Source organism: Emys orbicularis, chromosome 7, assembly GCF_028017835.1.
Source record: "Emys orbicularis isolate rEmyOrb1 chromosome 7, rEmyOrb1.hap1, whole genome shotgun sequence".
NCBI lineage: Eukaryota > Metazoa > Chordata > Testudines > Emydidae > Emys > Emys orbicularis.
The window spans coordinates 29926803-29952647 of NC_088689.1; the positions used below are offsets into that span (position 1 = coordinate 29926803).

At 42.3% G+C, this 25845-nt stretch overlaps 1 protein-coding gene across 1 annotated transcript in view; it reads left to right on the top strand.

The window, feature by feature from the left end:
- ADGRA1 (adhesion G protein-coupled receptor A1) overlaps positions 1–25845 on the top strand; it is a 491306-nt gene that overhangs the window by 175146 nt on the left and 290315 nt on the right. The window contains exons 3-4 of the mRNA XM_065407945.1: positions 11687–11758; positions 20349–20420. Of these exons, the coding sequence (XP_065264017.1) occupies positions 11687–11758; positions 20349–20420 (144 nt within the window). The remainder of the gene's footprint in view (positions 1–11686; positions 11759–20348; positions 20421–25845) is intronic.

The following is a 25845-nucleotide window of genomic DNA, read 5'->3' on the forward strand; positions in this document are numbered from 1 at the left end:
ACCCTTTATGTCTTTAGCTAGTTTGATCTTGTTTTGTGCCTTGGCATTTCTAATTTTGTCCCTACATACTTGTTATTTGTTTATATTCGTCCTTTGTAATTTGACCGAGTTTCTACTTTTTGTAGGACTGTTTTTTGATTTTTATATCATTGGAGATCTCCTGGTTAAGTCAGGGTGTTCTCTTGCCACACTTCCTATCTTTCCTACGCAGTAGGATAGTTTGCTCTTGTGCCCTTAATAATGTCTTTGAAAAACTGCCAGCTGTCTGCAATTGTTTTTCCCCTTAGCCTTGCTTCCCATGGGATCTTACCTACCAACTCCCTAAGTTTGCTAAAGTCTGCTTTCTTGAAAGCCACTGTTTTTATTTTGTTGTTCTCCCTCCTACCATACCTTAGAATCATGAACCCTACCATTTCATGATCAATTTCACCCAAGCTGCCTTCCACTTTCAAATTCTCAACCACTTCCTCCTCATTTGTCAAAATCAAATCTAGAACAGTCTCTCCCCAGTAGCTTTTTCCACCTTCTGAAATAAAAAATTGTCTCCAATACATTCCAAGAACTTGTTGGATAATCTGTGCCCTGCGGTGTTATTTTCCCAACAGATGTCTGAGTAGTTGAAGTCCCCCATCACCCCAAGTCCTGTGCTTTGGATAATTTTGTTAGTTATTTTAAAAGCCTCATCCACCTCTTCTTCCTGGATAGGTGGTCTGTAGTAGACCTATACCATGACATTACCCTTGTTTTTTACCTCTTCTATCCTTACCCAGAGACTTTCAACAAGTCTGTCTCCTATTTCCATCTCAACCTCATTCCAAGTGTATACATTTTTAATATATAAGGCACCTTCTCCCTTTTTTCCCTGCCTGTCCTTCCTGAGCAAACTATACCCTTCTATACCAATATTCCAGTCATGTGTATTATTCAACCAAGTCAGATCTGTGATGCCAACTATGTCATAGTTTTGTTTATTTACTAGCATTTCAAGTTCTTCCTGCTTATTCTCTATACTTCTTGCATTAGTATACAGACATCTAAGATACTGATCTGATCCCCCCACAAGTTCTGTCTTCTCTCCTTTATCCCTGCTGCCCATGCACCCTCCCCCCCCCCCCCCAAATTCCAACCCTTCTCCCCCCAGGTCTCCATGTTTTTGACTTACCTGTGGGCTTTGGTCACCTGCCCCCTCCTCACTATGTTAGCTAGTCTGTATTCAAATATGCTCTTCCCTTTCCTCGATAGGTGGACCCCATCTCTGCTTAGCAGTCCTTCTTCCTGGAACAGCATCCCGTAGTCAAGGAAGCCAAAGCCCTCCTGGTGACACCATCCTTGCAGCCAGGCATTCACCTCCAGGATGCATCTGTCCCTGCCTGGGCCCCTACCCTTGACCGGAAGGATCGAAGAGAACACCACCTGCACTCCCAGCAACTTCACCCATATTCCCAGAGCCCTGTAGTCACTTCTGATCTGCTGAGGGTCATACCTTGCAGTATCATTAGTGCCCACATGGATGAGTAGCATGGGGTAGTAGTCAGTGGGCTGGATGATCCACAACAATCCCTCCATAATGCTGCCTGCCAGGGGCCTGTATCCGAGACATACCTCCCAGGATGCCATGTCAGTGTGACAGATGGGTGCCTCCATCACCCTCAGAAGAGAGTCACCAACCACCACTACCCTACGTTTCTTCCTGCGAGTGGTGGCTGCGATCCTCCCAGCTTTGGGGGTACATGGGTTCTTCTCCTCCATCTTTGGGTGATTCCTCATTGCTCATTGCCAGGGCAGTATAACTGTTTTCCAACACCATGGTGGGTGGGTTGGAAGTAGGAGTGGAGCACTGCCTGCTGCCAGAAGTAACCAGCAGCCACTCTTCTCATAGACTCATAGACTCATAGACTTTAAGGTCAGAAGGGACCAATATGGTCATCTAGTCTGACCTCCCGCATGATGCAGGCCACAAAAGCTGACTCACCCACAACAGAATCTTCCAGCCTGCGACCCCTGCCCTATGCTGCGGAGGAAGGCGAAAAACCTCCAGGGCCTCTGCCAATCTACCCTGGAGGAAAATTCCTTCCCGACCCCAAATATGGCGATCAGCAGAACCCCGAGCATACAGGCAAGATTCTACAGCCGGACCCTCATTTTACCCGCGATGGCCCGTTAATGCCTAATTGACTAAAATCACATTATCCCATCAAACCATTCCCTCCATAAACTTATCAAGCCTAATCTTGAAGCCAGAGAGGTCCTTCGCCCCCACCGTTTCCCTCGGAAGGCTGTTCCAAAATTTTACCCCTCTGACGGTTAGAAACCTTCGTCTAATTTCAAGCCTAAACTTCCCCACGGCCAGTTTATATCCATTCGTTCTCGTATCCACATTACTACTAAGCTGAAATAATTCCTCTCCCTCCTTGGTATTAATCCCTCTGATATATTTAAAGAGAGCAATCATATCCCCCCTCAGCCTTCTTTTGGTTAGGCTAAACAAACCGAGCTCCTCGAGTCTCCTTTCATAGGAAAGGTTTTCCATTCCTCGGATCATCCTAGTGGCCCTTCTCTGTACCCGTTCCAGTTTGAGTTCATCCTTTTTAAACATAGGAGACCAGAACTGCACACAGTACTCCAAATGAGGTCTCACCAGCGCCTTGTATAACGGAAGCAGCACCTCCCTGTCCCTACTAGAAATACCTCGCCTAACGCATCCCAAGATCGCATTAGCTTTTTTCACAGCCACGTCACATTGCCGACTCATAGTCATCCTGCGATCAACCAGGACTCCGAGGTCCTTCTCCTCCTCCGTCACTTCCAACCTATGCGTCCCTAACTTATAACTAAAATTCTTGTTAGTCATCCCTAAATGCATCACCTTACACTTCCCACTATTAAATCTCATCCTATTATTGTTACTCCAATTTACAAGGTCATCCAAGTCTCCCTGCAAAATATCCCGATCCTTCTCCGAATTGGCAATACCTCCCAACTTTGTGTCATCCGCAAACTTTATCAGCCCACTCCTACATTTGGTTCCGAGGTCAGTAACGAATAGATTAAATAAAATCGGACCCAAAACCGAACCTTGAGGAACCCCACTGGTGACCTCCCTCCAACCCGACAGTTCCCCTTTCAGTACTACCCGCTGCAGTCTCCCCTTTAACCAGTTCTTTATCCACCTCTGGATTTTCATATCGATCCCCATCTTTTCTAATTTAACCAGTAATTCCTCGTGCGGCACAGTATCAAACGCTTTACTAAAATCTAGGTAAATTAGATCCACCGCATTTCCTTTATCTAGAAGGTCTGTTACTTTCTCAAAAAAGGAGATCAAGTTGGTTTGGCACGATCTTCCTTTCGTAAACCCATGTTGTAATTTGTCCCAATTGCCATTCACCTCAAGGTCCTTAACTACTTTTTCCTTCAAAATTTTTTCCAAGACCTTGCATACTACAGAAGTTAAACTAACAGGCCTGTAGTTACCCGGGTCACTTTTTATCCCCTTCTTGAAAATAGGAACCACATTAGCTATTTTCCAGTCCATCGGTACCTCCCCCGAGTTTACAGATTTATTAAAAATTATTGCCAAGGGGCTTGCAATTTCTCGTGCCAGCTCCTTCAATATTCTAGGATGAAGATCATCCGGTCCACCCGATTTAGTCCCATTTAGCTGGTCAAGTTTGGCTTCCACCTCTGATACTTTAATGTCAATTGCCCCTCCTTTATTCCCCTCTGTCCCGCTCCCTCTATTCCTAAGCCCTTCATTAGCCTTATTAAACACCGATGCAAAATATTCATTTAGATATTGTGCCATGCTTAGATTGTCCTTAATCTCCACTCCATCTGCAAGCTTCAGTGGCCCCACTTCCTCTTTCTTTGTTTTCTTCCTATTTATATGGCTATAAAACCTCTTACTATTGGATTTAATTCCCCTCGCGAGGTCCAACTCTACACGGCTTTTGGCCTTTCTCACCGCATCCCTACATGCTCTGACCTCAATAAGGTAGGTTTCTTTGCCGATCTCTCCTCTCTTCCATTCTTTGTACGCTTTCTGTTTTTTCTTAATCGCCCCTTTGAGACGCCCGCTCATCCAGCTGGGTCTAATTCCCCTGCCTACTGACCGTTTCCCCTTTCTCGGGATACAGGCCTCGGACAGCTCGTGCAACTTCAGCTTGAAATAATCCCAGGCCTCATCTGCCTTTAGCTCTCTAAGTATGTTAGCCCAATCCACTTCCCTAAGTAGTTGCCTTAATTTATTAAAGTTGGCCTTTTTGAAATCGTAAACCTTAGTCACAGTCATAGTTTTATTTCTGTTAACCCTTCCATTTAGTTTAAACCAAATTAGCTCATGGTCACTCGAGCCAAGGTTGTCCCCTACAACCATTTCCTCAACGAGGTCCTCACTACTCACCAGCACCAAATCTAAAATGGCATCCCCCCTCGTCGGTTCAGCTACTACTTGATGAAGGAATTCATCTGCTAGCACGTCTAGAAACATCTGAGCCCTATTATTGTTACTAGCATTTGTTCCCCAATCTATGTCTGGGAAGTTAAAGTCCCCCATGATCACACAGCTCTTATTAGTTTTTACTTCCTTAAAAACATTAAATAGTTCTCTGTCCGCATCCAGGCTAGATCCCGGCGGTCTATAGCACACCCCAAGCAGTATCTCAGGGGAGGCTCTAGTAGTTCTTTTACCCAGTGTAATTGTTGCCCAGACAGACTCCGTCTTATCCATTCCATCACTTATTATTTCTTTACATTTTAGCTCATTATTGACATACAATGCCACACCCCCACCTTTACCTTTTTTCCGGTCATTCCTAAACAGCACATACCCTTCCATACCTGTACTCCAGTCATGACTACCATTCCACCACGTTTCGGTTATTCCTACGATATCAGGTTTCATTTCTTGGACCAGGAGCTCCAATTCCTCCATTTTGTTACCTAGGCTTCTCGCATTGGTGTATAAACATCTTACCGTATGCTGTCTATCCTTTCTCCCATTAGTTATGCACTTTGGTACGGACCCTGTAGTGTCCATCTGCCCCCTCCTTCTTATGTCCAATTCCCTACCCCTACCTATATCTGTGCTTTTCTCCTCGCCCTCTTTTTCAGTGTTGGAATCTGGCGTGAAGATCAACTGGACATCTCCCAACCGTCTCCCCCAAGTTCCTAGTTTAAAGCCCTTCTGATGAGATGAGCCAGCCTCCCTCCCAGAAGTCTATTTCCTTCCCTACTCAGGTGAAGTCCATCCCGCGAGAACAGCTGTCTGTCCCCGAAAGCCTCCCAGTGGCCATACATCCCAAAGCCCTCCTTATAGCACCACTCCCTTAGCCAGCTATTTATCCTCACAATCCTGTCCGCCCTTTGCTGTCCTTCTCTAGGAACAGGCAGAATCCCACTGAAGATAATCTGAGCCTCGACTTCCTTAAGCGTCTTCCCCAGCCTGGCATAATCTCCCTTGATTCTCTCTAGCGAGAACCTAGCCGTGTCATTCGTTCCTACATGAAGGATGATCAAGGGGTTCTTACCCGCTCCTTTTAGGATCCTTTTCAACCGCAGGTCCACATCCCGTATCTTAGCACCCGGCAGACAGCACACCCTTCTGTTTTCCGGGTCCGCCCTGGTTACAGGCCTGTCTAACCTCCTCAGTAAGGAGTCCCCAATCACATAAACCTGCCTTTGCCTGGGGGCAGCGCAATCTACCAATCTATCCCCTGTTCCCTGTGGCCGTAACTCCTGTCTGTCTCTATTTTCCCTTATAGTCCCCCTATTGCCATCCTGTATCCTCCCGGGGCCAAGTGTTGATGCTACTTCCATCAACTCCTCCCCCCTGTGTATTGGACTAGCTGCCCTTCTTTTCTTCCTCTGCCTCCCACCATCAGGTACCACCTGCTGCGTCCCCTCCTCGTTAGCCAAACACCCAAACCTGTTCCTGAGTTCTATTTCCCCCTCACTAGCCCTCCTTTTCCTTGGCCTGCTTCTCACGGTCACATGCTTCCACTGCTCTTGTTCTCCCCCCGACATTCCCCCCTCACAGACCATAGCCCCCGCTTCCACCTGCACCCCTGAGCATGCCCCTTCAGCCACCCCTTGCCTTTGCTCCATTAGCTGCTCAAACCCCCTTCTAAACTCTACCAGGGTCTCTACCTGCATCTCCAACCCCCGAACCTTTTCCTCTAACAGGGCAAGTAGGCGGCATTTCATACAGACATACCTCTGATCAGGTGCACCTGCTAGGACCATGTACATACCGCAGCTGCTACATGCTTTCATCTGCATTGTGTCCCCTGCTGCCTGGCTCATGGCTGCTGTGGTCTCTGCCTGCAGCCTCTGAGGGAACAAAGCACACCGGCCACCGCGCCCGCCTGCCTCCCCTTCCACCTCCCCCTGTAAACTCCCACTTAAACTCCCCTGTTAGCAGCCCTGTTGGCCGGCTCCTGGGGGCCGCTGCTCGGCTGGGAGGCCTCTTTTATAGGCCCCCTAATCAGCCAAGCTCCGCCCCCTAATCAGGGCGGAGCCCCTACTCAGGGCTCGGGGCTCAGCACACTGCCCCTACAGGCCTCTACACATACAAGCACTACAAAGACAGACGCAAGTACAGATACCTTCTCCTCCAATGAGACTCACTCCCACTTAAACTCCCCTGTTAGCAGCCCTGTTGGCCGGCTCCTGGGGGCCGCTGCTCGCTGCTAGGGCCGCTGCTCGGCTGGGAGGCCTCTTTTATAGGCCCCCTAATCAGCCAAGCTCCGCCCCCTAATCAGGGCGGAGCCCCTACTCAGGGCTCGGGGCTCAGCACACTTCTCCCTGTGACGGGGCCATATCCTTCTCCCCCGGTGGTGTGACAGCCATCCTCTGTAGCTGGATAGCTTCCTCAGCCTTGGATGTGAATACTCTCAAGGAATTCCTCATGGGCGCGGCTACTCCTCAGCCTAGCCACCACCTCCTGTAGATCTCCCACCTGCTTCCTGAGAGATTCCACCAGCAGGCACCTTTCACATTGGATGTTTCCCCCAGCCTGGCTTTCTGTGAGTGGGAAATGCAGGCCACAGTCTCTGCAAATCCACACCAGGATCTGGGTAGAGGCATCCATGGTCAGGTTGTCAGTCTGGATACAGGCGCAGGTGGAGGAGACAAAAGCAGCATTGGCACTGGCGATGCGGCCCTTCCTAATCTAAGCCATGTTTGCGGTCCCCTGTTCGCTAGCTCCCCTTGGTCACTTAGCCTCTGGCTTTTAAGGCCTTCTCTCCTAGGTCAGCCCTGCCTCCTCATTAATCGCACAGGGGGAGGGTGATCACAAAGCTGATTGAGGCTGATCAAAGATGATCAAGGATGATCCAGTGAACAAAGGCTCAAATAGTCCCCAGACTCACAATCCCAATTGACCATGTAACTGAAATAATCTGAAAGAGAGAGAAAAACACAAACAGCCAAACAAACTCACTCATCCCAAGATTAGTACTCTCACCTTGTTCATTCAGCAGGAGTATCTCCTTCTCCCCCTCTAAACTCCCTTGTTTGTGGTCCCCTATTCTACGTATGCTCTAATTTGTAAATAGAAAGGAAACTGTCTTCTGGTAACTTTTTCCAACTCTTTTTCAAAAAGTGTTTTCTGTTATGACAAGGCAATTCCTACTAAGTAACTCCACCCTGTTATTATTTTTCCCATTCATATTTAGTCAAGATCATGGTACCACACCATAAGTACCTCTAACAACAGTAATATAAAATGATGCAAGACATGACTTTCCAATAAATATACTAGTAATATTTTTACAACTGTACAACCTTGATATAAACATTTCAACTTTTACAACTAGAATGGACTTCATGTAGCTTCATGTATCTGTAATTGTAACAGCAGTTTAGTTTTGATTTATTTTCAGGTCGTGCCACCGGATGTATACACCCACACCACAAATGACACGTCATTTAGACTAAGAACAGCAACTTAGAAGTTAAAATTCAGTGTCATAAAACCATAACTATTAGTTATAAAATGCATTTTTTGGTCACTTTAACTGGGTCGTAGTACAGCCATTGAGTATTACAGTGGTAGGTCTTTTTCCTCATTTCCTACGGTTGGCTGGTGCCAAAGTTGCTTGCATGGAGTATATGTGTGCGTGTGTGTGGCCCAGCCTGGGCTACTGCTTGGCATGTTTAGGATCAAGCCTTTTGCCAAACCTCAGGAATATCTTCTTGGGAGGAAGTGTAAACATACAACCAAATTAGCCTGGTTTCTTTATTTAACTCAGTGAAAGTTGATACTTACTATAAAGCTTCAATGTAACCAGCTGCTTTAGCTAAATTAGAAAATGGCAGGCCTGTGTTTAATATTTTGACAAAAGTCATTCTGTTTGAAACAAAAATACTAGTTAAAGGTAAGGAAGTAATAATAATCAAGTAACATTCTTATTGCAGAAATAAGAAATATAAATGGTATGCAATTGTGGTAATTTTCACATTTATTTTGACAGTATTGTAGTCTACAGTGGGTGCTAGATAGGAAAAGATTAAGTTAACAGTATACTGACACATTATGGAATAATCACAAGAAGAACATACTTACCGATGTGATGCCAGGACTGGGGGTAGTATATCTACAGTTTTCTGGGAAAAGCTGACACTAAAATGACCTACCAAATTGTAGTATCATTTCTAAAATAAGGAGAGCAGATGGCCTAGCTTGGCCATCCAATTGATAGACAGTTTTCCTGGAAATGGTCTGGTTTTTACTAACATTAGGCTGTGCTTTTTAATTCCTGCAGACGATAATTCAGGATCATGCTTCTTTTTCCTATGGGCTTTCACAAGTTACCTAGAAATAGAACAGAGTTTCCATGGGCAAATACACAGCAAATTTCAATAAGTCTAAAACCTGGTGTCAACTTTTCCATTTTGACATACATTAAAATGCACCCGTCAACAATGTTCACTACATTCTGATTCTTAGATTAGATTTGTCACTAGCCATTGGTACTCTTAACTATGAAAGAGGATCTCTTCAAATATATCATTTATGGCTTTACAGATTATAATCAACAACTTGAATTTCACATTGAAATTAATTGGCAACCAATGTAGAATATGGATCATTGTTGTAATGTGTTCTTATTAGTTTAACCTCTCTGAACGTGGACATCTGCACTAGATGAAGCTGATAAGTGGTCTTCAAATTTATCTGCATGTAGAGTGCTGTGATGGTATAGACTGAATATACTAAGCAGGCAAAAGGTTACACCTTTAAGTAGCTGAGGTATTTTTCAGGTGTCTTGACTGGAGAAGGCTAACTCCTGATGTTATTTGTGGACAGAGTTCAGTAGGCTGCAAGGTTTTATTTTGGATTTCGGAGAGTTAAGGGAATTTAGTTGTGGTTGAAGTTTATACAGGGTGAATAACCCGGATCACCAAAAGAAAATAATCTGCTGGTTAACCTTGACCAAAGGCTCAAGTATGTCTTCTAAAAGGCCTGGGACACTCTTCAAGAGATCTACAAATGCATTGCAATAGTCTAGTCCATTAACAGTATCTTTGACAGTATGAATATTGGAGTAAATGTGAATATTGGCTTATTCAGTTCTTGCTTATGTGCGTTTGTAGATTGAGCTGTTGCAGAATCTTTGAGCTGGCGAGGCTTTTTTTATTCGCTGCAGTAATAATCACAGTATGATTATCCTGGCCCAGGTTTATATTTATAACTTCAACAAGTGACTACCTAACTATGCTCTTCTGGCTGAAATGAGGGATGAATAGTAGAAATGCTGTGAGGCATTCACTCCTCCTTCAGTCTCCTCCAGTAAGGTTTGAATATTACTGTTGTTTGCCTGATAGCATTGCTCTTTATTGTATAACGATAACCATATAAACAGTTTTTGCATCGAGTCAATAGGAAAAATTCAAATGTTCACAAATATAGAAGTTACTGGAACTCCTTGTATGTAAGCGGTCATGATCTCCTTCTTAATGGAACTGGGGGGTAAGTTATGTGAAGCGAGCTTTCAGTCAATGGGTGACTGAAGAATATAAGGGAGACAGAGCATTAATAGACCACCAGCATTAAAGCTAAGCAGCATTAACACACAACACCTTATTGAAACAGTGAATGTAGAGGTCTGCCTACAGAGTTAGCAAAAGATACAAAAAGTTGGTTTCTCATGTGTGGATCTTATTTGAAAATATGTCCTACTCAGAATAAATATTGTGAGTGAAATCTGGCCCCATTGAAGTCAATGGCAAAACTCCTGTTGACTTCAATGGGATCAGGATTTCACTTGGTATGTATTGTATTTGCAATAAAATAGAAAGCCATAGCTAGGGTGACTCATACTGGTGCTGACATATCTACACTGTGGTACTACCAGAAGCAGTGCATCCATTGTAGATGGCGACAAAGTGTCCTGTGGCACCTTATAGACTAACAGAAGTATTGGAGCATAAGCTTCTATAAGGTGCCACAGGACACTTTGTCGCTTTTTACAGATCCAGACTAACACGGCTACCCCTCTGATACTTGACACCGTTGTAGATGGTTGGTTTTCGCCAGTCTGAGGGCAGGCCTAAACTATAACCTAACTCGATATAACTTACGTCACTCAGGGGTGTGAAAGCTCCCCCTACCCCCGAGCGACGCATAATTCATGATGTCCACAGCAGTGCTATGTTGGCGGGAGACGCTCTCCCACTGACATAGCTTCCACTTCCTGTGGAAGTGGAGTAATTATGCCGACAGGAGAGTGCTCTACCGTCGGCATAGTACGTCTTCAGCAGACGCGCTACAGCGGCGCAGCTGCACCAATCTAGTGCTGTAATGTAGACTTGCCCTGAGAAAACCATCACTAATATTATTGAATGCCAGCCATCCACTGAGTTTCATACTGTTTAAAAGATGAACACCAAGAGTCGACAAGAATTTACAGCAGATATCTCCTATGCCTGTCTTTCTAATTACCCCCAAAACGCTCTTCAGCATCTGAATCCTGGAGAGCATCAGAAAACCTCATCAGAAAATCTCATAGTAGAGATTGAATTGAGAGCAGAGTCACTGCCTCAAATACTGCACCAGTAGCAGATGAGGTTACTAATGCTAGTAAAATATTCTTTATTTCTACAACATCTGATCCCCTGGATAGTTGGTATCTGGATAGTTGCCAAAATGAAGCACCTGTCTGCTAAATGCATGCCAATGCACTGTGCTGATCTATCTGCACAATATACCAAATGCCAGTTGCTTTGCTTTCCGCAGGTGGGAAGGAAGAATATTTTGAGTGTAAAAGGGCACAGCACAATGAATAACAACCAATAGGTTGATCTAATTGTTTCACTCACTTTAAAATGTTCTGTTGACTAATGCATTTTCCTTAGGCTGGTAAAGCTGGCAAACTTGTTTGGGGGAATTTTTTTAAAAGAATTTAAAACAAAGGGCAATATTTATTTATTTTTAGCCACATATGTTTTCCCCCAATCTTAACCAACTCTTTTTATTGCAAAATCTCCCCATTGATTTCCAAACTGTGAGTTTGTTAATATTTTTCATTTTTGCTATGTAAAATGCATGCATTCTGGTTTTGAGTTAAGCCAAATAAAGATTAGGATAAGCCTTAGTATGTTCTCTTTTTTGTTCTTCTGTTCATGTATAAGAATAGTATTCTAGGTAGAGTGATAATTAATTGCTCCTCCTATATATCTCCAGAGATCTGAAGAATAACTTGATTAGCACTATTGAGCCTGGAGCCTTCCATGGACTTTCAGAACTGAAGCGCTTGTAAGTATTAATTCCAATTGAATTACCCTGCAAATTGTGTTCATATCGACATTTCTGTCCTTGGGGAACTTGAGTGTGCCACCAAGCAATAATAACAGAAGGACTTCAGGCAAAGGACATAAAACCACATACTGTACTTGGATTCTTTTAATCTTTTTTCTTCTACATAGGTCTTATTCCTATTTTCCACTCTCTTTTGGGGCATGTTTTAGAGTATTTAAAAATATCTTTTTGTCTTCTAGTAAAGAAACACCCTATTAAATGTCTAAATAAATAAGTCTGTAGTTGATAAGTTTTTTAAAAATGTGTAACTAATGACTTAACTAGTACATTGAAATAAAAATTCTGCATACTAACTTCTTTTGTTATGAGGTCCACTTTTACTCATACGCACCATAGGTCAGATTTATAAAACAATTTCCTTGGAAGGAAGATTCTGCATGCTGAAGAAGTTAAGTTCACCAATTTCTTGTCTATTAAGTCCACTCTACTCTGTGTCTTTTTTGTTTTTTGTTGTTTAATCTCTTTGGTCATACTTTACACCATATCCTTCTGAATACTGGTGATCATGTGATAACTGTGTATTTTTGAAGTCAGGTTTTAAAATATTACTTCCCTACTAATTTGATGCAAAATAATGGGGTCAAATTTCAAATAGTACTTTTTGGCATATACCTTTATATTCTTAACTCATTAATTCCCTAACAACATATTCAATTAACATTCTTTGGCTTTAGTAAAGGACTTTGATATCTGCTAATTTTACAATGTCTTGTAAATAGCAGTTTTAATAAACATCAAAGAATGGTGAATGCAGTTCTGTTTATAAGTAAAGCCCTATACTGCGTAAATTCTTCATTTAGAGCTTGTGGATGGTAATTTTACGAAAAATAGATGGTTATATAATCATACACATTTGCTGTTTAGTTATGATCTCTATATTTGAATTTTTTCTGTATTGCATACACAGATAATTACATTGTAGTGCAATGATGAGAATGAATGTTAATTACTGATGCGGCCATATAATCTAATAACACAACCCTGACCTCTTGTGGAAAGAATGGGTAACCTGTAAAAGCCATGATTTAATCTTTCTGAGTCACAGAAAAGAAACATTTTGAGGAAGTAAAAGGTTGACAACAAAAGAGAAGGCAAAGAAGGCAAAAGGTATTAGGAGATGGGACAGCTAGCAAAAAGACTGCTCAGCAGAAGCTCTAGTCACCCACGGAAATCCTGAGATATTCCACACCAGACTTTAAAAAGATGTATTCTGTGTTTGGTACTGATATGTTCCATGCTTATCCACTAGGAGAATGTTCTTGGGTAGTAGAAGATCACTACACAATATCAACCAGAGCCAGCTCTAAATAAAAAACTTTATTGAAGTCTGAATGCTGTAATTACTTTTACTGTACTTGCATTCATTTACTATTGTTTCACAATGTCCCATGAGTAATACAGCAAGCAGCTGAAGCTAGTGTAACATAGGCCACTGAAGGAGACATAGTTACAGCATCTGAGCTGGGTAAATTGCAGGCTGTCAAGGTCCTATAAAAATTAACAATTTCTCCTGCGTATAACCCTTTCTGAGAACTGACTGTATTGTGAGAATTCATTATTTACAATGGCAAACTGCATTACCATATGGGTTAACACAAAATGATGGATACATAAAAAATAAAATTTTGGGAAGCACAAAAATGTGGGACTAATTTCTTTAACAGAGGAATATTTGTTTTCTGTGAGATCAATTTCATGAGTCAGCATTTCTGATGTAAATATTTTACAACTAAAAATGAACACCAGATTTTTGTAACATGCAGCAAATTGGGCCTAAAATAATAAGGATCAGTTGAGAGGTATGTGCAGCAAGCTGGTGCGAGCTGTCATTTCTCTTTCCTAATGTTTCATTAGGAAAAATGGTTTACAATGAACAGATTTCAGTTACTGCCAGCTTATGCAACATATTGTGAAAATAGCATTTGTTATTTTAGAGGCTAAGAGGATACATGTGCTGTAGTTTTGTTAGAAATAGCGTGTTACTGCATGTCTCTTCTTGAGAACTACATGAATAGGATGGCAAGATCGTTTTTAGTTTTGTGATTTTTTTTTTCTTTTGGCTGAAATCTACTTTTGTTACACAGTTTTGCCACATACTGTGATCCATATTCTGAAATCCCTGCTCAGTCTTTGCTAGGCAAAATTCCTATTGATTTCAGATACAGTTTTGGCAAGTAACAATTTTAGGATTTGGCTGTTATATTTTCCTTCCTTTTTTTTTTTTTTAAATTAAACTACAGACTTCCTGGACAATCCAGTGACATTGACATATTAGAAAAAGTACTGATGTATTTCTGTTTTATGCTTGTGTTCATTATGGGGTAATGATCCTTTTGGTATGAAAAAAATATAAATTAACATTTTTAATACTACACAAACTGCTCTTTTTCTGGACTAGTCCAGCTAATATAATTGAGACATATATAAGAAAAATGTATGCTATATTTAAAAATTACTTTAAAATGTTTAGCTGCACAAGAATGTTTTCATGTCTAATAAGAAAGTAATATTTGATTATTCAAAACTTTCATATTTTTAAATATTACATGAAACACAGTGAGTTTTAAAAGATGCCCTGTTCCTTCCATAATTTTTTTTTTTTTTTGGGTGGCTCTCCAAGATTCTGAGGATTTAGTTACAAGATGGCAACTTCATTCCTCAAATTATTACTTTTGCTTTCTTATTTTGGACATGTGTGTTGACACATGCAGAGGATAATAGGAGAAAATAGGGTGGCAAAGAAAGGTGGCACAATATGTGAAGCAATAGCAATCTGGTTCCCAAACAGAGTAGATTTAATGTTCTAAAAGGTTATCTGTTCATTTGAAAGATGATTAGATCATTGCAGTTATCACAAAAAACATTGTTGAAGAAATTTAAGTTAAAATTACAAACCAAACATTTGAAAGTCAGGAAATTAGGTTATAGTTGAGAATACACAGAGGGTGGAAAAATCTGGAATTATGCAGCAAAGGCTTCCTTACTTGCAGCTGTCATTTTGTAAATGGTGGGAGAGCCCTGGTAGCTGCCTCTTGAAAGTGTACGCTGTCGCAGTTATGAATTACATAGAGTGTAATCTTGCATACACTCTTCTGGAGACTATAGTCACATCATAGTGACTTTATGCCTCATGTTATTACTCTGGTGTGATGGGTTGTACCAATCTTTTGGTACTCTTCAGAGGGTCCCACAGACCTGCTACAGCCCATCCCATCTGTACCTTTAGGAACAGACACTGCTATGACAGACAGTGTGTTTGGGGGGGGGGGCGGGTTTGGGGTTATACCTTAATGGGTTTTTTTGGAATCCTTGCTACGAGTGTCTCCTTGAGTGGGAGGCATTCAGGTTAAGTTGAAAACCTAGTGAGGATTAGTGTTTTATGAAGTGGCTGGTATACTCTTGTGGGAGGGCCAAACACCCCCTACGTGGTAGAGACATAACAGCTGCCCTGTTTGTTACTTTGGTCAGATTAATATTATTTGTAGAGTTTATACTGTTAAACTGCAAGAAATGTAGCCAGAAACTTTGCTGAATTATGTTCTTTTGCTTGAACAAGAGAAGTTGATTTTACCCCCTTTCCTTCACCTGGGCCTTCTGTGAATTTTCTGACCTAGCTGCTTATATCCTGCCCCTATTGCATCAATGTTTTGTATGTTGTGTCAGAAGCACACTGGAATATAAGGAAAAGGAGATGAAGAAAACCAGTGACACAAAACACAGAAGAAATACCCTACTGGTGCCACTCACTCTGCTTCCCTAACAGCCCCAACCCTGGTTTTATAAGCTACAATACAAATTGGTTTTATGACAACTATTAATTAGTGCTTTAAGCTTTCTATTATGGTTATCAGTCATCTATATAGAAGTTAGCTTTGAAATTAGAGTATAAATGGGCATAATAATGAAAGCTTACCCAAGGCTAATATTTTGGTTTTTTGCTTTTTATAGCTTTTAATACGGACCTCCAATAAGACATTCGTGGTTTGTGTTAATATCACATGGGAGATGGCTGCTCAGTTTTGCAGTCCTAATCTCTTTCCCCCTTGAGACCCAAGTTCTCAGCACAAACTCCTGGATACAGACATCTCTGAATTTTTGGGATGTTCGCAATCTAGATCCAAAATTTATGGTTTGAGCCTAAATTTTGGTCTGCAGACCCTAGGCATTCTGCAGAGTCAGCAGTACACTGTTTGCATTTCTCAAGAGTTACATTTCTGGTTAGTTAAAGAGTGGTATTGATGGCTTCAAAACTCTCATCCAGTCTTCCTCAGTTGGTAGAATGTTGGCAACAGGGTGGATAAAAACCAATGGATTTTTTTTTATTTAAATGGGAGTATTTTGATAAAATGGCTTTTTGAGGAAAAAACCTATCTAAAGGTAGTTTTAATTCAAATACATTATAGCGCAAAGATATCTGATCATGGAATAGGGCTTATAAAATTCTAATTCTATAGTGTGAGACAATATAGTCATGTAATGTTTAAGAAAAGTTTTGTAAATGAGTTCCAATAGTTCATGGATTAGGGACCCAATTTTATGGGGTTCCAGGGGCTTCTGTATAGATTATTTAGGTTAATCTTTCTATCTACGCAATGGGACTCAGTGCTCAGTCTAGAAGATCCCATCAGAGATGCTTAGTTTTGCAGTTCTCAAACTCTGGATTTGCGTCTCCAGAGATAATATGCTTGTTAACAGCAAAAATGTTTTTAAATCAATAATATATGGAGGTGAGAGATAACAGACCTCAACTCTATTGTCCCTCTGCAAATTTGTGCATACAGAATCCATCCCTTACCTCTCTCTAAAAGTGCAAAGTTTCAAAAAGTTCAATGAATAGAAGGTTGTTGGAGGCGGAATAGATCTGGACAAGGAGAAGAAGTCTGGAGATAAATGTGAGAAGGGAGGGACAGGCAGTAGAAACAAAGCGAAACTGTTTGAGCAGCATATTCCAGAAGTCTTGAGGTCTTTGAGTGTAGCCTTCGTTGATTTGAGATCTACCATACCATTCTCTCACTAGAAGGGAAAACCTATAATGGCAGCAGGCTGTAAAAGAGACACAGTTTGGGAATATTTTAATGAAGTTCCTCTATCTGTGGGTAAGACAGGCATGTGTGCAAAATGCAAACAGTGCAACAAAGAAATACAAGCCCTGGTTGCCCAAATAAAACAACTTCATGAGAAGCGTTCCTTCTGAGGAAACTGTGTTGAAGATGAGGAAAGGAACGTGTCTGAACATGCAGGATCTTCAGGTTGGTAAACCTTTTCATTTCATACTTCTTTCTTAAGGACTGCCTGTCTTCCTTCTGGACTATTCTTGAATTCTCACGATTGAACAAAAAATATAGTTGTTACTCTATGGTACTATCATTTTAGAAAAAAGAACAGGAGTACTTGTGGCACCTTAGAAATAAATTTGTTAGTCTCTAAGGTGCCACAAGTACTCCTGTTCTTTTTGCGGATACAGACTAACACGGCTGCTACTCTGTGATAAAAAATAAACAGCTGAAATAAGCAGATCTTCCTTTTACAATTTCACCTTTAAAAGTAGTACTGTCAGCGAATGCAATGAGTAATACTAAATGAGCAGTACGGTAATAATAATAATTAAATAACTGCATTGACTTATTTTGTTTAGGAGAATCCATCCTCAACATACAGGATTCTGAAGACTATCCACCTTCAAAATCATCATCATTTTCTATAGTTTCAGAGTTATCTACCAATGATAGTGTTTCAGGCACATCATGTATGTCAGATAGCCACAGTATATGACCTGTAGCAAAAAAGAAAAAAAATCTCCATTATCCAGAAACAACCATAGATAAGTTTGTGATAGGAACCGGCAGATTACAAAAAGAGGTAATAGATGAAAAAATTGGCCAGTTTGTTTATGCAACAAGCTCTCCTTTCCATATGATTGAGAACCCATACTTCATTAAAATGGTTCAGTCATTAAGACCAGGATACAGTCCACACAACAGAGCAGATGTCCCAGGGAAATTGCTGGATAAAGTGCAAGAAAGAGAAATTGAGCAGTGTGCAAAAGGTCTACAGGGTAAAATTGTTAACCTGAGTCTTGATGGATGGAGTAATGTCCACAATGATCCTGTTGTATGTGCTTGTATGACAACAGAAGATGGGAATGTCTTCCTTACAGAAACAATTGATACATCAGGAAATGTGCACACACACAGCAGAATATTTACAAGAAGTAGCAGTAAAAGCTATAACAAACTGAACAAAAATTCAAATGTCTAGTATGCAGCTTGGTCACAGACAATGCTGCAAATGTATCCAAGATTAAAATAAATTATTTAGAAGAGAGTGAAGAGAGTCCCAACATACGGTTGCAGTGCTCATTTGATGTACCTCCTAGCCAAAGACTTCAGTGTTCCAGAAATAAAGGCTAATGTTGTTGAAATTGCAAAATACTTCCGTAACAACCACTTTGCAGCAGCTTCTCTGAAAAAAGTGGGAGGAACCAAGCTCACTCTCCCACAAGACATACAGTGGAACTCAGTACTGGACTGTTTTGAGCACTATATCAAGAACTCACCTAATTTGATGACAGTTTGTGAACAAAATCGTGAAAAAATAGATGGCACCGTCACAGCCAAAGTTCTCAACATTGGGCTAAGAGAAATGTTGAACACATGCTGAGTACCCTGAAGCCTATTTCTGTAGCCTTGAACAAAATGCAGGGAAATAGGTGTTTTATTGCTGACGCTGTTGAAATGTGGAAGGAACTGAGTGAGATCTTAAAAAGAGAAATATGCAATGACAGAGTTAAATTACAAGCATTAAAAAAATGAATGGGACAAGCACGATCTCCAGCTCATTTTCTTGCAAATATTCTCAATACTCGGTACCAGGGTCAAACCTTAACTGCTGAAGAAGAGGAGTTGGCTATGCCATGGACATCCAGCAATCATCCCTGCATAATGCCAACTATAATAAACTTCAGAGCTAAGGGTGAACCATTCAAGAAATATATGCTTGCTGATGTTTTAAAGAAAGTTACACTAGTGAACTGGTGGAAGTCACTTTATCACTTCAACAGTCTCTGAATCCAAATGCTTATCTCACTTTTAACAGCAGTAGCTTCTTCTGCTGCTGTAGAAAGAATATTTTCTTTCTTTGGACTAATTCATTCCAAATTGAGAAATCGTTTGGGACCTGAAAAAGCAGGATAGCTTGTTTTTCTTTTCCAGATTATGAACAAACAGGAAAATGAAGGTGAAGACGACTGAGTTAGCTGCAGAAGCCAATATTTTAAGTTTCTCAGGTTGACCTGGCTGACGTAGTTGATTTAATTTTTTTTTTAATATTTCATTTAATTATTTTAGTTAAAAACAAATTTAACAAAAACAAACCTGATTTTAAAAAACTTGAATGTTTAACTAAATTCAAAAATTCATATTCTTGTTTTGTTAAAATATTATATGTTTGCTGTTGAAGAAAAAAATCCAGAATACATAACATTGTTGTTTTAGTTAAATAAAACAATTTAAATGTCTGTCTGGTGATGTTCTCTTCCTAATACAGCATGGCAAGAAAATCCTCCAAATATTAATGATTAACCTGTTGAATTGGAAATAGTTCACCTCCCAATGACTTCATAAATACCTGCTTCAATTACCTTTGGTAAATGAAATAACCAAACAATCATTCATTTTCTGATATAGCTGTAAAACTAATCTGAAAAGTTTTCAAAATAAAAATGTATAGTGTGTACATTCTAAAAATGTACTTGCATCTGAAGAAGTGAGGTTCTTACCCACGAAAGCTTATGCTCCCAATACTTCTGTTAGTCTTAAAGGTGCCACAGGACCCTCTGTTGCTTTTTACAGATTCAGACTAACACGGCTACCCCTCTGATTCTAAAAATGAAACCTACATCTATCTCTGAGTTGTGAAGAATATGTATTAAGGTTATAACAACCAACAAGAATGCACTTTTATGTAGAAATCCATGATTAAATCAAGTCTTCCTGTCTAGTGATTTAAATCATGATTTAAATCAAATCCATCCTGGTTGGCAATGATAGGAGGCCTTGAGCGTGGAGCAACTTAATAAGGGGAAAAATAGATGATACTTAGGGTTCAGTCCAGGCTGCAGAAACTATTGTATGCAGCAAAAGCATAAAATATGTGCTATTTTCTCATTATTAAATAAATGTTGCTAAAAATTATTGCTATGAGATGAAGACTGATTTTACTTTGTTTGAGGCCTCTAGAGACATGACACTCATTTACAAAGCAATTAATGTAAAATTCAATCCAATATGTTACAGGAAAGTTTAACTATTAAGAGGGATTCGTAACTATGTTAATGTAATCAAAATAAAAAAAAGCTATAAAATCAGTTAAATTCAAATATGTTACATTACAAAAAAAATTATATTTATTCTTTCATTTGTAGCATTTCTAATTCCTTAGGCTCAAAACTAACAAGGCTGTTTGTGGCTATGTAGGTGTATACACTAGTAGTACACAACTAATGTTTTTGATTTTTTGTTTGTTTCAGGGATCTTTCCAATAATAGAATTGGATGTCTGACCCCAGAAATATTTGTGGGCCTTAACAATCTTCACAAATTGTGAGTATAATACTGTGACGTTGTGCAGTCTATATGGTTTTATAAAAATATAAGTGAGTATAATGTAACTGGGATATGCTTCATGCAAAAGGTCTCTTGTAAGGTATCATTACAAAGCTTATAATCTACTGAGTGTGATCATCCTATTTGTAGAAATGTACCACTCTTGTATCTAAAACTAGAAATATAAAATGTAACTCTGAGGGCCTATTGTAACTATGTAAAGTGTGGGCCATTAATGATGGTTTGGAATCTTGATGACTCCCATTGTCTGCAGATGGCTGTTTACCTGTGAGTCTTCCTGTATATGTGTGCTGGCAAGTGAGTAATGAAGTCTTGCAGTGACATGTGATCATGTCACCTGAACTGGAATCCATCTTTAACCTGGTGCTTTTCCAGTGAGGGGGGTGGAAACCCAGAGAGACAAAGGGTTCCCGCCTTATGCAAAAGATATATAAAGGGGTGGAAGAGAACAGATGGAGAGAGGAGCCATCATGAAGAATCCCCTAGATAACACCTAAGCTGGAACAAAAGCTGTACCAGGGGAAAGAATTGTGCCCAGGCCTGGAAGGTGTCCAGTCTGAGAAAAACTTACTGAAGCATCTCTGAGGGTGAGATTATCTGTATTTAGTTTGATTAGGCATAGATTTGCGCATTTTATTTTATTTTGCTTGTGACTTACTTTGTTCTGTCTGTTACTACTTTGAACCACTTAAATCCTACTGTCTGTATTTAATAAAATCACTTTTTATTTAGTAATTTACTCAGAGTATGTATTAATACCTGGGGGAGCAAACAGCTGTGCATATCTCTCTATCAGTGTTATAGAGGGCGAACAATTTATGAGTTTGCCTTGCATAAGCTTTATGCAGGGTAAAACGGATTTATCTGGGTTTAGACCCCATTGGGAGTTGGGCATCTGAGTGCTAAAGACAAGCACACTACTGTACGCTGTTTTTGGGTAAACTTGCAGCTTTGGGACGGGTGATTCAGACCCTGAGTCTTTGTTAGAGCAGACTGGAGTGTCTGGCTCAGCAAAACAGGGTGCTGGAGTCCTGAGCTGGCAGGGAAAACAGGAGCAGGGGTAGTCTTTGCACATTAAGTGGCAGCTCCCAAGGGGGTTTCTGTGATCCAACCCGTCACAAATACCATTTTGTAATAAACATTTTTAAAAAGCCTTTAACACATTACAACTAGGAGAACAAGAAATTGTATGTCACTCGTGTTGACTGAACTTTCTGCAGAGGATTTTAAAATAAGGCATGTCTGTACATTTTAAACTAGAGAAATCCAAACTTTTTCAGTGGATTTCCCCTGGACACTTAATGACAAACAGAGAATGGGATCCTATCACTCAAGCCTGCTAGGACAAGAGTGAAGCAGAAGAACATAAAAATAAACCAGCCATTATCCGATTTGTTTGGTATGTTGTGTAAGTCAGGGTATGTCTACACTACGAAATTAGGTCGAATTAATAGAAGCCGGTTTTATAGAAATCGGTTGTATACAGCCAATTGTGTGTGTCCCCACATAAAATGCTCTAAGTGCTCTAGTCAGCGGACCGCGTCCACAGTACCGAGGCTAGCGTCGACTTCCGGAGCATTGCACTATGGGTAGCTATCCCAGAGTTCCCGCAGTCTCCGCCGCCCATTGGAATTCTGGGTTGAGATCCCAATGCCCGAATGATGCAAAACAGTGTCGCGGGGGGTTCTGGGTACATGTCGTCAGGCCCCTCCCCCTCCGTCAGAGCAACGGCAGACAATAGATTCGCGCCTTTTTACCTGGGTTACCTGTGCAGACAACATACCACGGCAAGCATGGAGCCCGCTCAGCTCAGCTCACCGTCACCATATGTCATCTGGGTGCCGGCAGACGTGGGACTGCATTGCTACACAGCAGCAGCAGCTAACTGCCTTTTGGCGGTAGACGGTGCAGCATGACTGGTAGCCTTCATCGGCGATCTGGGTGCTGGCAGCCGTGGGGCTGGCAGCCGTAGGGCTGCATTACACCAACCCTTGCCTTTTGCCTTTTGGCAGTAGATGGTTTATTACGACTGGTAACCGTCATCGTCGTACAGCAGTGGCTGGAACTCCGTATGTCCCCCAGTCCCCATCCCCCCAGTCATATTCTGCTGCCTTCACAATGATGATGATGGCTATCAGTCGTAGTATGCCATTTTCTGCCAAGCGCCCTGTTGGATCATTGCATGTTAGCAGAGTCTTCCCTGAGCAGCAGATCGTGCAATAGGCCTGAAGGCGATCGTCATCATACAGGAAAAATGTGGCTATAACTGCCAAGCGCCCAGTATTTGCTGCCAAGCACCCAGAAGATGCCGAGGGCTATCAGTCATGCTGCACCGTCGTCTTAAGATGTAAAAAATAGATTTGTTCTGTATTCATTTGCTTCCCCCTCCCTCCGTCAAATCAACGGCCTGCTAAACCCAGGCTTTTGAGTTCAATCTTTGGGGGGGGCCATTCTGTGTGACAGTTGTTTGTGTTTCTCCCTGATGCACAGCCACCTTTGTTGATTTTAATTCCCTGTACCTGTACGCCATGTCGTCACTCGTCCCTCCCTCCCTCCCTCCCCTGGTCCGTCAGATACTAGTTTCGCGCCTTTTTTCAGACCAGACGCCATAGCTAGCACTGGGATCATGGAGCCCGCTCAGATCACCGCGGCAATTATGAGCACTATGAACAGCACGCGCATTGTCCTGGAGTATATGCAGAGCCAGGACATGCCAAAGCAAAACCAGGACCAGCCGAGGAGGCGATTGCAGCGCGGCCACGAGAGCGATGAGGAAATTGACATGGACATAGACCTCTCACAAGGCACAGGCCCAACAATGTGGAAATCATGGTGTTCCTGGGGCAGGTCCATGCCGTGGAACGCCGATTCTGGGCCCGGGAAACAAGCACAGACTGGTGGGACCGCATTGTGCTGCAGGTGTGGGACGATTCCCAGTGGCTGCGAAACTTTCGCATGCGTAAGGGCACTTTCATGGAACTTTGTGACTTGCTTTCCCCTGCCCTGAAGCGCCAGAATACCAGGATGAGAGCAGCCCTCACAGTTGAGAAGCGAGTGGCGATAGCCCTGTGGAAGCTTGCAACGCCAGACAGCTACCGGTCAGTCGGGAATCAGTTTGGAGTGGGCAAATCTACTGTGGGGGCTGCTGTGATCCAAGTTGCCAGGGCAATGAAAGACCTGGTGATATCAAGGGTAGTGACTCTGGGAAACGTGCAGGCCATAGTGGATGGCTTTGCTGCAATGGGATTCCCAAACTGTGGTGGGGCGATAGACGGAACCCATATCCCTATCTTGTCACCGGAACACCAAGCCACCGAGTACATAAACCGCAAGGGGTACTTTTCAATGCTGCTGCAAGCCCTGGTGGATCACAAGGGACGTTTCACCAACATCAACGTGGGATGGCCGGGAAAGGTACATGATGCTCGCGTCTTCAGGCACTCTGCTCTGTTTCGAAAGCTGGAGGAAGGGACTTTCTTCCCGGACCAGAAAATAACCATTGGGGATGTTGAAATGCCTATCGTGATCCTTGGGGACCCAGCCTACCCCTTAATGCCATGGCTCATGAAGCCGTACACAGGCAGCCTGGACAGGAGTCAGGACCTGTTCAACTACAGGCTGAGCAAGTGCCGAATGGTGGTGGAATGTGCATTTGGACGTTTAAAAGCGCGCTGGCGCAGCTTACTGACTCGCTCAGACCTTAGCGAAAGGAATATCCCCATTGTTATTGCTGCTTGCTGTGCGCTCCACAATATCTGTGAGAGTAAGGGGGAGACATTTATGGCGGGGTGGGAGGTTGAGGCAAATCGCCTGGCCGGTGATTACGCGCAGCCAGACACCAGGGCGGTTAGAGGAGCACAGCAGGGTGCGGTGCGCATCAGAGAAGCTTTGAAAACGAGTTTTGTGACTGGCCAGGCTACGGTGTGAAACTTCTGTTTGTTTCTCCTTGATGAACCCTCCACCCCCCCCCCCACCCGGTTAACTCTACTTCCCTGTAAACCAACCACTCCACCCTCTCCTACCCTCCCCCCTTCGAGCACCACTTGCAGAGGCAATAAAGTCATTGTTACTTCACATTCATGCATTCTTTATTAATTCATCACACAACTAGGGGGATAATTGCAAAGGTAGCCCAGGATGGGTGGGGGAGGAGGGAAGGAAAAGGACACACTGCAGTTTAAAACTTTAACTCTTATTGAAGGCCAGCCTTCTGATGCTAGGGCAATCATCTGGGATGGAGTGACTGGGTGGCCGGAGTCCCCCCCACCGTGTTCTTGGGCGTCTGGGTGAAGAGGCTATGGAACTTGGGGAGGAGGGCTGTTGGTTACACAGGGGCTGTAGCGGCAGTCTCTGCTCCTGCTGCCTTTCCTGCAGCTCAACCATACGCTGGAGCATATCAGTTTGATGCTCCAGCAGCCGGAGCATCGACTCTTGCCTTCTGTGTGCAAGCTGACGCCACCTATCATCTTCAGCCCGCAACTTGCTCTGTTCATCCCGCGATTCAGCACGCCACCTCTCCTCTCGTTCATTTTGTGCTTTTCTGAAATCAGTCATTGACTGCCTCCACGCATTCTGCTGTGCTCTGTCAGCGTGGGAGGACATCTGTAGTTCTGTAAACATGTCATCACGCGTCCTACGCTTTCTCTTACTAATCTTCACTAGCCTCTGTGAAGGAGAAACATTTGCAGCTGGTGGAGGAGAAGGGAGAGGTGGTTAAAAAAGACACATTTTAGAGAACAATGGGTACACTCTTTCACGTTAAATTTTGCTGTTCACATTACACAGCACATGTGCTTTCGTTACAAGGTCGCATTTTTCCTCTTATATTGAGGGCCTGTTGGTTTGGTGTGAGAGATCACTCACGCAGTGCCAGGCCACAGATTTCAGCTTGCAGGCAGCCATGGTAAGACACAGTCTTTTGGCTTTTTTAACCTTCTTAACATGTGGGAATGGTTTCAAACAGTAGTGCTCTCATTTCCCATACCAAGCACCCTTTGGGTTGGCCATTTAAAATGGGTTTGCAATGTAAAAGGAGGGGCTGCGGTTTCAGTGTTAACATGCAGCACAAACACAACTAACTCCCCTCCCCCACACACCCAATTCTCTGGGATGATCACTTCACCCCTCCCCCCCACCGCGTGGCTAACAGCGGGGAATATTTCTGTTCAGCAGAGCAGGAACGGGCACCTCTGAATGTCCCTTCCCCTTAATAAAATTGCCCCATTTCAACCAGGTGACCGTGAATGATATCACTCTCCTGAGGATAACAAAGAGCGATAAGGAATGGATGTTGTCTGCATGCCAGCAAACACCGTGACCATACGCTGCCATGCTTTGTTATGCAATGATTCCAGACTACGTGCTACTGGCCTGGCGTGGTAAAGTGTCCTACCATGGCGGA